We start from the raw sequence: 12,819 nt of genomic DNA on the forward strand, positions 1-12,819 counted from the left end.
CAGATGTTTAAATGTTAAACAGATTCAATCACAACCAGCTCAGATGTACAATAGGAAGCAGATGTCACAATTACTAACAAAGCTTAAGGGACCAGAAAAGAACAGGCAGGCCTAAGATGTGCACCATAAAATAAAATCCAGTAAATAAGCAATGATTGATAACAGACAGGCTAAACATTGGAAATAATGCTTGGTATGCAATGAAAATGTTGGCAATACTTCGCAAAAAGAGAGAGTGCAAACAAAGAGATGTTAATACAGAGGCTTAATGGCTAACGGGTACAAGATTATGGACTATATACTGGTGACTTAGGTTGGTGGCCTTACTAATAGTGGTCTAGCCAATGGTATTTAAGATAGTGGCCAAATTAATAGTAAGGCAAGCTACAGGATTAAACACTGGCAACACCAGCCAGTAGCTTAAGTGCAAACTAATGGCCTAACTAATGAAAATGCAAGTGATCTAAATACTAGTAACTCACGCTAGTGGTCTAACTAATGGTAGCACAAGCTAGTGACCTAACTACTGGTAGAGCAAGCTAGTTGCCTATCTACTGGCAATGCAAGTTAGTTCCCTTACTAATGGTAACAGGAGCTAGTGGCTTAACAAAGGGTAACACAAGCTAGTGGCCTAACTACTGGTAACAAAGACTAGTGGCCTTAAAAATTATAACACACGCTGGCCTAACAAATGGTAACACAAGCTAGTAGCCTAACTACTGGCAACACAAGCTAGTGGCCTAACAGATGGTAACACAAACTAGTGGTCTTACTATTGGTAATGCAAGCGAGTGGCCTAACAAATGGTAACACAAGCTAGTGGCCTAACTAATGGTAACACAAGCTAGTGGCTTAACTACTGGAACACAAACTAGTGGATGAACTACTGGTAACACAAACTAGTGGCTTAAAATACAAATGGTACACGAGCTAGGGGCCTAATTACTGGTAACACAAGCTAGTGGCCTAACAGGTGGTAACACAAATTAGTGGTCTTACTATTGGTAACACAAACTAGAGGTCTAACTACTGGTGTCACAAACTAACTAATGGTAACACAAGCTAGTGGCCTAACTATTGGTAACAAAAGGTAGTGGCCTAACTATTGGTAACGCAAGCTTTTGGCCCCAATACTGATAACACAAACTAGAGGCCTAACTACTGGTTACACAAACTAGTGGTCTAACTATAAGTAACATAAGCTAGTGGTCTAAATAATGGTAACACAAGCTAATGGCAAAACTACTGGTAACACCATCTAGCATCCAAACGTAACCAAGCTTAACCCAACGAACCTAAAAAAAAAAAGTAGTAAAGGATTATTTGATCTGAGATTTGCCACAGATTTGAACGAACTGAGGTATGTGAGCCATGCAAAAACAAATTTTCCACAGTATTTAACCACATTTAAAATTTGCGATGGATGACTTTAGCTGAGGTAATATTTATGGCTTGTTTTACTGGAATCTTTACTGTGTCTGAAATAAAAATGTGCTTTTTCCAACTGGCCCTTTAATATTTAATCCAGCCAGTTAAGGAGTCAAACTCTACAGCAAGCAATTAATAACACTTCAGCTATTGCTTTGACAACTCTGGTGACACTGCGCTGCGAGAATCGCATTAGAGCTGCTCTCCGAAGCTGGCGGAAGTGCGGCGGAACTGGCCTTGATGCTAGCTACTACTGACAAGAGACCTACTTGTGTGAGCCAGGTTGTTGAGCCAGAGCAGAAAACATTGTCTCAGAACAAGGTGTTGCACTCATTCACAGCCTCGAATGTAGAACTATGTGCAGCAGAGCCACTTTTTCTTTGTGGGCTTACCAAGAAATCCATCTGTTCTGCTTGACTGATTGCCCTTTTTTTTGTTCTCCAATAAATTGTCAAGCTGAGCCACATGTGCCTCCCTCCACAGAGGCTGACAGTTTGTATACTTTCGGCAACGTGGACCAGTGGAGCTAACACATAGAAAATCTCGAACCTCTCAATTAGCTCAAACCTTATTATCACTGTTATTATCACTACGATAATATTAGCATGTCCTAATTTAACAGTTATTTTGCATTAGGAGCTGTAGAATTTTTTTTTAAATGGTTATTTAAGTAGTCAACAAACACATATAGCATGTGACATAAACTAAGGTAAAAATCTTAATGTAATATAATAATTTTCTGTACTTTAAAATAGAGCTTAGATTCTCTGCCCGAACCTGACCTGACCCAAGGCCCGACCCGAAATCAGGGAGTCGGATTCAGCAGGGAGTCGGATTCGGCACAAGCGCGGCGGCACCTCGCGGTCCGCGGTGTTAGTTGTAAGCGCTCGCGCTAGCCGCAAAATACGACAGAAAACACTGAGGGAGCTGCAGACTTATGTATGGGACTAGAATATGAGCACGAGGAGATAAAAGAGAACTTTTACCTGTGAGTTGCTCACACCAGAACATGCAAATCTCTCTCTCTCTCTCTCTCTCTCTGTCTGTCTCTCTCTCTCTTGCACGTGAACTCCTCCGCGTTTGACTTGCAGCACTGTGTGTAGCTGTTCTTAAAAATCATTTTGATTAAATAATAGTTCTTTGCTTCTATGTTACAGTGTTAATTAACATAATTCTGATCATATTTCGCTCATTCAAACAGCCCAAAAACAGACAGTTTATGGGACGGGGCGGGTTGGGTTCGGGCTCATAATGACAGTTTATGGTTCGGGTTGGGTCGGGCTCGGGCAGAACGTGCACGGGCTCGGGCTGGGTCGGGTCGGATTTTTTGGGCCCGATCTAACCTCTACTTTAAAACAGACCCCAAACGTAAAAAAGGGTTAAACATTAAAGCCTCTGAAACCATTAAGAAGTTAACAGCTCCCCAGATAAGAGCACCTAAATGCTTCACAGAGCATTTTGGTTTGTTTAACACTTTTAAGTTTCTACATTCTTTATGCATTTCTTTATAGTCTGGGTGACTTCAGTATTCATTTACAGTGAAGGTTGGGGGAAAAACAATGGTAAAAACTTTGAATGAGAAGGTGTGTCCAAATTTTTGACTGGTATCCAGTCCACCCTCCATCCAGCAACAGCCCCAAAACAACACACCCTCACACATGCTCATTCCACAAAACACAGACAACAGGAAACAGTGCCATTGTTACATGCTGTGTTATCATGCTTCCTTCAAATACCTCAGAGAAGAGTCTCCTGACCAGCTCTTAATGCATTTTCAGGCTGTGGAGACTAGAGTTCCCTTCTGAAATATTTATTATATTACACAGTGTCTTCCAGCTCAGCAGAGAGATGGAGCGAGAGAAGGAAAAAGAGAGAGAGAGAGAGAGAGAGAGAGAGAGGGGGGGGGGAAACCGAGGGAAAGGGATGCACGCGAGATGCTTTGCTTTGAGCTTCGTTTTCAAAGAGAATTGAAAATGCAGACAAAAGTGAAAGTCGTCAAATGTTTTTCTTTTGTTTTTTTTTTGTTTTTTTTTTAAAGAAAGGTTCATCTGCATATAAGCGGATGCTGCTGTTTCCTGTACTGTTTATATGTGAGCAATGGAATGAACGCCATTCCATGAGTTCCATTCCATTGCTCACACTCACAGCTTGCCTAGTCAATGTAAAGATGTATTTCCAATAGAATATAACTCTCTGGCGCTCTTTCCCCTTATCACTCCAAAGGGTGATGTCGATCAGCACAAGGCTTCTGTGAGCTGATGTATCGGAACCGAGTCGCTGGGATTTCCTTCAAGCGTGTTGTGATGCTACTTGGTAAAACTGCATCAGCAAGAGTTCAAAAAGAGGCAGTGGCTGACTTCACATGTATCGGAGGAGGCATGTGCTAATCTTTATTACTTCAATCCTGGTGTGTTGAGGCATCCCTAGTAATAGGGGGAGTCCTAATGAGTGGGTTGGGTAATTGGCCATGTAAATTATATACATATAAATATATATATAAAGAATAGGACTCGCTTTTTCGCCGGAGGGCGGGGCTGCGTTCAAGTGAGTGTAAGTGAGTAGTAAACCTGTTAATAAAGAGCTTCTGAAAAAGACTAGTCTTTTCGCAGTCTTGATGACTGCCATCGTGTATTTTGATTGTGGCCCATACAGCTCAAGAGTTAAAAGACAATTAAATGAGATTCCTTCATTTAAAATAACCTATATTTATCTGTAATTTAAAGAATGAACCCACTTTGATTGACAGTAAAATCACTTTCATTTAATTCAAAAGACATGTAATTTGACATTTTCATGCTGTACATTGATCAAATAACATAATTTCACCGTTATTTATATGATGTCAACCTTCAGATAGACTTCAAATGTAATTTACAATATTTTGACTATAACATAACAGAGAACAAATACAAAGAATGTTGTTATTTTACAGGAAGTCATTGTTAGATTGCCTACAGTAGGTTTCTGTAATTTTATGTTAACTGTTTGGCAACTTTTGCTGCAAGACATTCTAACATTTTTTTACGATGAGTTTTTTTTACAGTGCAGAGCTTGTCTAGTCTCTGTATTGAAGTATTGCCAATGAAATAGGACTCTCTAGAGCAGGGGTGTCCAAACTACGGCCCGCGGGCCATTTGCGGCCCGTTTTCTTTTTTGGAGCGGCCCGCAAGGTATTTTAAAAATAGAATGAAAGTTGGCCCGCTGTTAAGCAGGTTTTTATAATGTGAGATTCAAAGTTTGAACGCTAGGTGTCAGAAACGAGCCAAAGAGTCTAAAAGCGGAGAGAGTGCGCATTTCTAGCGCAGAAAAACAGGCCAAAGAGTCTAAAAACAGAGAGGGTGCGCATTTCTAGCGCAGAAAAAGAGACCAAAGAGTCTAATAGCAGAGAGGGTACGCATTTCTAGCGCAGAAAAACGGGCCAAAGAGTCTAAAAGCGGAGAGGGTTCTGTGTAACTGTAATAAATCTCCTTTATTTAATGAGAGGACCGGCCTGAGAGGGGTACAGTAAGTGTAATATAGCTCAATATATTTATTTAGACAGTGGCCATTACACTAAGCAACATACTTTGCAGCAAAGTGTAAATAAGGTATTGCTAAACAAACTGCTAACTAGGTAGTATCTTGTCTATAATCGCACAGTCCCACAACTAACTAGCAAGATAGGTAGCTATAATTTAGCAAACTAAGTTACTATCTCAGATTCTACAGTAGTAATTATCTTCCACACAGTCTGGCTGTATTTATAAATAATTGATCTAGTGTTCGTGTTTGAAGCTCTTTCTGAAATGAACAGAGGATCTTTATTTATTTATTTAGTTAGTTTAACAAGGTATATCTGGATATCTATCTTAATTCAATATGTTTACAAACCACAGAGCAAAACGTGGTTAAAGTGATGATTTCTACACCGTTTAAGTGATATTACATGGCCACAGTGGTGAGGTAAATGCCCTGTTTTCAGCTGTTTTACACTCACCTTCTCGAGAGCAGCAGCGGAGGGGGCTGTGAGCCGCGTTGAGCGGCTCTGCTGTACTGAGGCGCTACCTGTCACGTGATCTTCGGAGCGTGATGTGATTGGCTGGTTGTTAGCTTGATTGAAGACTGAATCGATTGCTCATCCTGTGTGTCCCGGATGTTGACAGCGAATTTTGAGCGTTGAATTTTAGCAGTCGAATTTGACAGGTCGAATTTGAGCAACCTGAATTTATTTTAATTGAATTTTTAAAACTTGAATTTTTGCTTTAGAATTTTTTTACATTAAAATAAAATAAGTGAAAATGATATACTGAAAAATTAAAGTGTTTAATTCAGAGGCAAAAAAAATCACATGCAATAATTCAATGTAAAATAATTCAGTGCTAAATATTCAAGTGCTTTTAAAATTCAAAATCTGGTGACACTGTTTTACTTCCATACCAAAGAGTCTAAAAGCGGAGAGGGTTCGCATTTCTAGCGCAGAAAAACAGACCAAAGAGTCTAAAAGCGAAGAGGGTGCGCATTTCTAGCGCAGAAAAACGGACCAAAGAGTCTAAAAGCGGAGAGGGTGCGCATTTCTAGCGCAGAAAAACGGACCAAAGAGTCTAAAAGCGGAGAGGGTGCGCATTTCTAGACATCATGAAATTAAAATCAATTTGACAAATCTTAGTTTTCACAACACTGTGAAAGATAAAGATAGTAAGTCAAGTAAAATGGTGTGTAAATGAAAAAATCAGGGAAAATGTATTATTTAAAGTGGTATATTTCATTATTTGTTTTATTACAGAGTCTGTGGCCCGTGACTTCAAATATATTTCTCCTTCTGGCCCCCAACAAAAAAAGTTTGGACACCCCTGCTCTAGAGCCTGTTGGCACCATCATGCTCACACTCACAGCTTGTCTAGTCTCTATATTGAAGTATTGGCAATAGAATAGGACTCTTTAGAGCCTATTGGCACTATCATGCTCACACTCACAGCTTGTCTAGTCTTTGTATTAAAGGTTTGTCAATAGAATAGGACTCTCTAGAGCATATTGGCACCATCGTGCTCACACTCATAGTTTGTCTAGTCTCTGTATTGAAGTACTGCCAATAGAATCGCACTCTCTAGAGCCTTTTGGCACCATCATGCTCACACTCACAGCCTATCTAGTCTTTATATTGAGGTACTGCCAATAGAATATGACTCTTTAGAGTCCATTATCTAGCAGAACGCCTTCCTTGGACGGTGGAGACAGTTGCTCTGATAAAAGCTAAATTTTGGGCACTCAGACAAGACACACAGGGCCTCATCAAAAATGAATGACTCTTTCAACATTTCACTGCATTGCACAAAAAGCCTGGGGCATATAAACCTAACAGAGCGATACGATAGAACTTTAAAAGCCATTAAAACGTTAAAATAACACGGAACAAAGAATGTCTCGACACAAACCACACTGCTGACTACCACTACATTACCTACCAACCGCAAAAGATCCATAGCTTTAGTCACATTTCCTTAAATACCCATATTCTCCTGATCTACGTGTTAGTCATATAGTTACAATAACACTGGAATTAGCATAACAAAGAGCTGTAAAACACCTACTGCTTAAGTGTGACAGAAGTGAGAGGGCGGAAGATAGGACTAGAGAGAATAAATTGGGGAAGAAGAGTGCTGAGGAGTGCGCTTAAAAGGAAAAGAGAAAGAGAGGAAAGAATTTAGGTGCAGGATAGAGAAAGTGGAAAGAGAAAGGAGTAGAATAAAGAGGGATAGAAGGAAAGGAAGCTCAAGAGAGAACAAAAGAAGAAAGCGAGAAAGAGAAAGAGAGACCCAACAGCATCTATTATAAATAAGCCCAGTATAAAAACAGTGCCTGTCATTTGTAATGTACTGGACCCATGACAATACATTATGCGTACAATAGTGCTTGGACCCCTGATGATTGCCACTCGCAATAAAATTTGAACACTCATAGCTATCAGTCATGTGGCAAGAAAGAGAGAAAAAGAGGAAGCGAGAGAAAAGGGGGAGGAGCAGTGCAGAGGACAGCGACTTAAGGAAACAAAGAGTTGAATGAATCTATGTGTAGGATTGGTGCGAGAAAGTGGTGGAAATAAAAGAGGAAATGTACAAAACAAGATTCAAGAAGGTAAATGAGACTACTACCACTTTGTGCTTGGACCCTTAACAATTAAAACTTGCAATATTTGAGTGTAATTTAAGGATATTTTAGAAATACAGTGGCTTGCAATAGTATCCATACCTCTTGAACACAACCACAAACATAAATATATATTTCATTGGAATTTAAAGTGGGAGACCAACACAAAGTGGTAGACAATTGTAAAGTGGAAAAAAAATATATGCATAATTATACAAATAAGGCTGTAGAGAAGTTTAAAACAGGCTTAGGCTATAAAAAACACTTTCCAAGCTTTGAACATCTGACAGAGCACTGTTCAATCCATTATCCAGAAACAACTGTAAACCTACCAAGACAAGGCTGTCGACCTAAACTTACAGGCCACACAAGGAGAGCACTGATCAGAGATGCAGCCAAGAGGCCCATGGTGACTCTGAACGAAATGCAGAGATCCACACCTCAGGTGGGGGAATCTGTCCTCAGGACAACTATTAGTCGTGCACTGAACAAATGTGGCAAGAAGAAAGCCATTGTTAAAAGAAAACCATAAAAATTCCCCCTTTGCAGTTTGCCCAAAGCCATGTTGGGGACACAGATAACATGTGGAACAAGGTGCTTTGGTCAGATGAGACCGAAATTGAACTTTTTGGCCAAAATGCAAAACGCAATGTGTGGCAGAGAATTAACACTGCACATCACTCTGAACACACCAGCCCTACTGTCAAACATGGTGGTGGCAGCACCATGCTCTGGGGCTGCTTCTCTTCAGCAGGGTCAGGGAAGTTGGCCAGAGATAATGAGAAGATGGATGGACCATTCTGGAAGAAAACCTGTTGGAGTCTGCAAAGGACTTGAGACTGGGGCAGAGGTTCAACTTCCAGCAGGACAACGACCCTAAACATAAAGCCAGGGCTTCAATGGAACAATTTAAAGCAAAACATATTGATATGTTAGAATGGCCCAGTTAAATTCCAGACCTAAACCCAATCGAGAACTTGTGGCAAGACCTTAAAAACTGCTCTTCACAAACGCTCTACATCTAATCTGACTGAGCTTGAGTTGTTTTTTGCAAAGAAGAATGGGCAAAAATTTCAATCACTAGATGTGCCAAGCTGGAGGCGACGTAATTGCAGCAAAATGTGGTTCCACAAATTATTGACACAGGGGGGCTGAATACTTTTGTATTTTGCACTTTTCAATTTTTTTTTTTTGTAAAAAATGTTTTAAATCATGCATAATTTTCGTTCCAATTCACACAAAGTATTCCACTTTGTGTTAATATTTCACATCAAATTCCATTAAAATTTACTTATGCTTGTGGTTGTAATGTGACAAAATATGGAAATGATTAAGGCAAGCCACTGTAACAGTAAAGAGAAATGTTAAACTCAAAATAAAGAGAAAGAAATAAAGAAAGATAGAAGAAATCACAGACAAAAGCAAGGAAGCTAGAAAGAGGGATCCCACATTTTTTTAACAAGACCAGTCTAATTTGAGTCATAGCTTTCAGTTATGTATAAAAGCTGTGAAATGACAATAAGAACAGTGAAGAATGAAAAAGCAAGAAAGAGTAAAAGGTGATCAAAAAATAGAAAAAAAAGAAAGAAAGGCAGTGAGAGAGACCCCACCTTCTTTTTAATACAAGGCCTGAGTAAAAAACATTGCCCCAACATATGTGTTGATGTGCTGTGTTCGAGCCATAATAGCATGCAGTGCTTGGACCCCTGGTGATTGCCACTAGCAATATAATTTAAAGACGGTCCCTTAGCTCTCATAGCTGTCAGGTGTATAAAATAATAAAAAAAAAAAAAAGGACAGCGCACGAGCACGGAAAAAAGAAAAAAAAAACAGTAAAGAAAAAAAGTGAAGTGAAGCATAAAAAGAGAGAAAACAGACAGAAAGAATAAGGAATAGAAAGAAAATAAAAGAAAGAGAGTAGGAAATGCAAGCGAGACAAGCTGGAGGGAAAAGTAAGGGACAAAAAAAAAGAACAGAGAAAGAGAGTGTGAGTGTATGTGTGTGTGTGTGCTATATGTGTGTGTGTGTGTGTACCCTGGAGAGCTCCTGAGCCCAGAGGCAGGCCCAGGATCTGGGCTCCAGTCTTGCAAAAGGAAGAGCTGTAGAGCACTTACGTCTCCATTCATCAGCTTGCAGTCATCCTCCATCTCATCTGCACTGTCCTCGTCTGACACATCACCCTCCTCTGCGTTCTCGTCTATGTTCGGGGGCAGCTTTTTACCCTGCACACACACAACACAACACAACACACACACACAACGTAAGACACTAATGTACAAGAAATGTGTAAAAAAGATTTTTGTGGTGGCTCAGCAGTTAGATCACCAGGTTATTCATAACAGGGTCGTGGGTTCGATATTTAGGCACAATAAGCTGCCATTGTTGGTTATCCTTAAATATCCTCGAGCACTGTACAATTTGGATGCCAATAACTCCAGGCATGTGTTCCTACAATGTCAGAGTGTGTGTGCTCACTAGCACAAGTCAATTTGGTTGTCTTGTCTTATCATGTCTTGTCTTGTCTGGTTAAACCTTGATATAAAATTTGGCTTTGTAATACGGTTTGCAAAACAATGCTTACATGTAAACGTTGGTGTTCTTTAGATAAGACTGCAGCCATGATATCAAGAAAAATCTGTTCATCTCAGGATAATGATGATGATTATAATGCCTCATAACTGCATCCAAAGTAATGGCTATCAAGCCAAAAGTCTGCCTGTTGTCTAGTCAATCTGGCGCCATGAATTGCCTACTTTGGGAAGAGGCCATTTGACTAACATGCAAAATGACCAATCACAGTCTGCCATTTTGGCACAGTGTGTAGGGGAAGACAACTGTAAAAAAAAAATGGACAAGACCATTGCAATTGCTGAAAGCATTATTTAAAAGTATGTGAGCCAATAAGAATGCCCCTAAAGAGATTGTTACGCTGCGTTTATGTTATATATTATGGTAAATACCTGTAATTCCTAGTAATATTTATCACAGTTTACCATCATCAACACTGCATATAACACTCAGAGGACAGTATGTAGATCAATTTTCTCCTTTTGAGTAGCATAAAACACTAAAGCCACACTTGAGTTGCATACAACCAGAATTTTGACACCTCTAATGAAATTAGAATTGATAAGGTTCTCTAAACACTGTGATTTATACCGTATTTTTCGCACTATAAGGCTCACCAGTTTATAAGACACATTTTAGGCAACAATAGTAAGGAACAGGTGTGTCGCCATGTTTTCCTTCTAATTCAGCAGGTCTCACCGCTGGGTGGTGGTGGGGGATAAATAAGTTAAGTAAAGCTAATCTAAGTAAAAAAAATAAAAAGAATTTCCGTTAAAGTCAAACGAGAGCTGGATGTTAATCTAAACAGATTAGTCTTGTGACAACTGTTTATATGGGTAAGTAAAAGTGCGTCCATTTCCAGTTAGATTTCCAGATTTTCCCTAAGGCTGGGTGCAGCAGCATTAGCATTAGCGGCTAACCACTATTGCTAGCTGCGTTTCCAACAGCGCCATCCAACTGCGCTACACTGAGGAGTCCTGAGTGTTCCGGTAAGCCAGGGCGATATTAACTAGTTAGCAGGTTGTTCCAACATAGCTTGTTTTAACACGGTAAACGCGCAGGCTACAGTCCAAAATACTCGTCTCTGAACTGCAAAAGAGTGAGCACTTAGTGCAGTTAGTTAATGCTGTTAACGCTAATGCTGCTCTAGTAGTGTTAGCCAGGGTTAGCAGCAGGCTACAGGCCAATAATACTCACCTCTAAATGCCGAAAAAGCTAGCACTTAGGGTGGTTTGTGGCTAATGCTAATGCTGCTCCAGCAGTTATACCTGGGGTTATCAGCAGGCTACAGGTTGATAATACTCACCTCTGAACCGCGAAAGAGTCAGCGCTTAGCGCGATTAGTGGCTAATGCTAATGCTACTTGCCTCTGAGTGGTAAAAGAGCTAGTGCTTAGCACAGTAAAAGGCTAATGTTTATACCAGCATCGGTGCTGAAGAACTAAACTGAAACTCCTGTATAACACTGTATTTTTGGGAATATTAAAGTATTTTAAGTGCACCTTTTTTCCTTTAAAAATTAAAATAATCATTTAAACACTGTTTTTTTTATTTATTCAGGATATCTTTGTTTGAAATTTGTTTGCTAATCAGCAAAATATTGTAAAAGTATTACAGAGAAGCAAAAGCATAAGAAATCTGTAGGGGAGAAACTTTTTTAACACCACTGTATAAAGCAGATTCTGATCCAATAAAATGTGTGGGGTCTCCATATGTTCAGGAAATCCACCAAAAATGAACAAAACAAATAGCTTTATATTTAATATTATGGAGAAACAGTACAAACTTTTAACTTTTTTTTTTAGGAGGAAATTGATCTCATGAGAAAACCTAGATTAAAAACAACAAAATATAAAAACAGCTCCCAAATCCAGCATTTAGTTTCTTTTATCCCAGATGAAGGCTAACTGTCTGCTTTGTCACATTCCCTCATTAAAACTGCTATAAACAAAGCGCTGCAGACTTTGCCACCAGCCGGCAGAATTCCTGTCGATTGAGAAAAACAGAAGCAAAGGAGGAGAGATTGTGTATAAGGTCTGGAACACCGGTGAATGATGCCCGGGGGGCTCGTCGGCTCTCCGACTTACTTATCAGTAATCGTTTGATTGACAGGCCCATAATAGCGCTCCTGCGCGCTGCCCAGTGAGACGGAGCGGTGGTCCGCGGGGAAGCTAACAAAAGGACAGGTAGGTGATGGATACCGTTATGAAAAAGCGACAATCAATTCCTTGCGGCGTTAGGAAAGCGTGCTGCCGCTGGAAGGAATAAATTCTGCACTGCTTTACAAATGTAGGGGCATGCTAGGTTGCAGCGATAAGTGTCTGAGATAAGCGGAGGTTGAACGCCCAAATTTGCTGCTGCTTTCAGTCAGGAAGAGACTTATTAGCTTTTATTCCTCCTTTTGCCAGTAGTGGAGCTTTAGTTTTCACAGTGTTTAATTGTCAGAATGTGGAAATCAAGCTGAGATAAAGTAATACGCTGTGTCTCGATGTAATACCATCTGAAATTAATCAAAAACATGAGAAAAGTTTGTTTGTTGTTGAAGAAGTCAGACATTAACAGCGTTCTACTTGAGTTAAAGCATGGAATAATTAAGTGACAATACATGAGAGAGAGTGCTATAACGTGGTCGTAGACACGAGGACGCAGGCCGAGTACCGTAGATGCTTTTGGTCTACTTAGTTCATGTCTGAACTAATAA

At 39.8% G+C, this 12,819-nt stretch overlaps 1 protein-coding gene across 1 annotated transcript in view; it reads right to left on the reverse strand.

Moving 5' to 3' along the window:
* The window catches only part of plch2a (phospholipase C, eta 2a), a 111,357-nt gene that overhangs the window by 34,627 nt on the left and 63,911 nt on the right, over positions 1-12,819 (reverse strand). The window contains exon 10 of the mRNA XM_049485540.1: positions 9,666-9,773. Coding sequence (XP_049341497.1) covers positions 9,666-9,773 — 108 coding nt within the window. The remainder of the gene's footprint in view (positions 1-9,665; positions 9,774-12,819) is intronic.

Source organism: Astyanax mexicanus, chromosome 12 (assembly GCF_023375975.1).
Source record: "Astyanax mexicanus isolate ESR-SI-001 chromosome 12, AstMex3_surface, whole genome shotgun sequence".
NCBI classification, from domain to species: Eukaryota; Metazoa; Chordata; class Actinopteri; order Characiformes; family Acestrorhamphidae; genus Astyanax; species Astyanax mexicanus.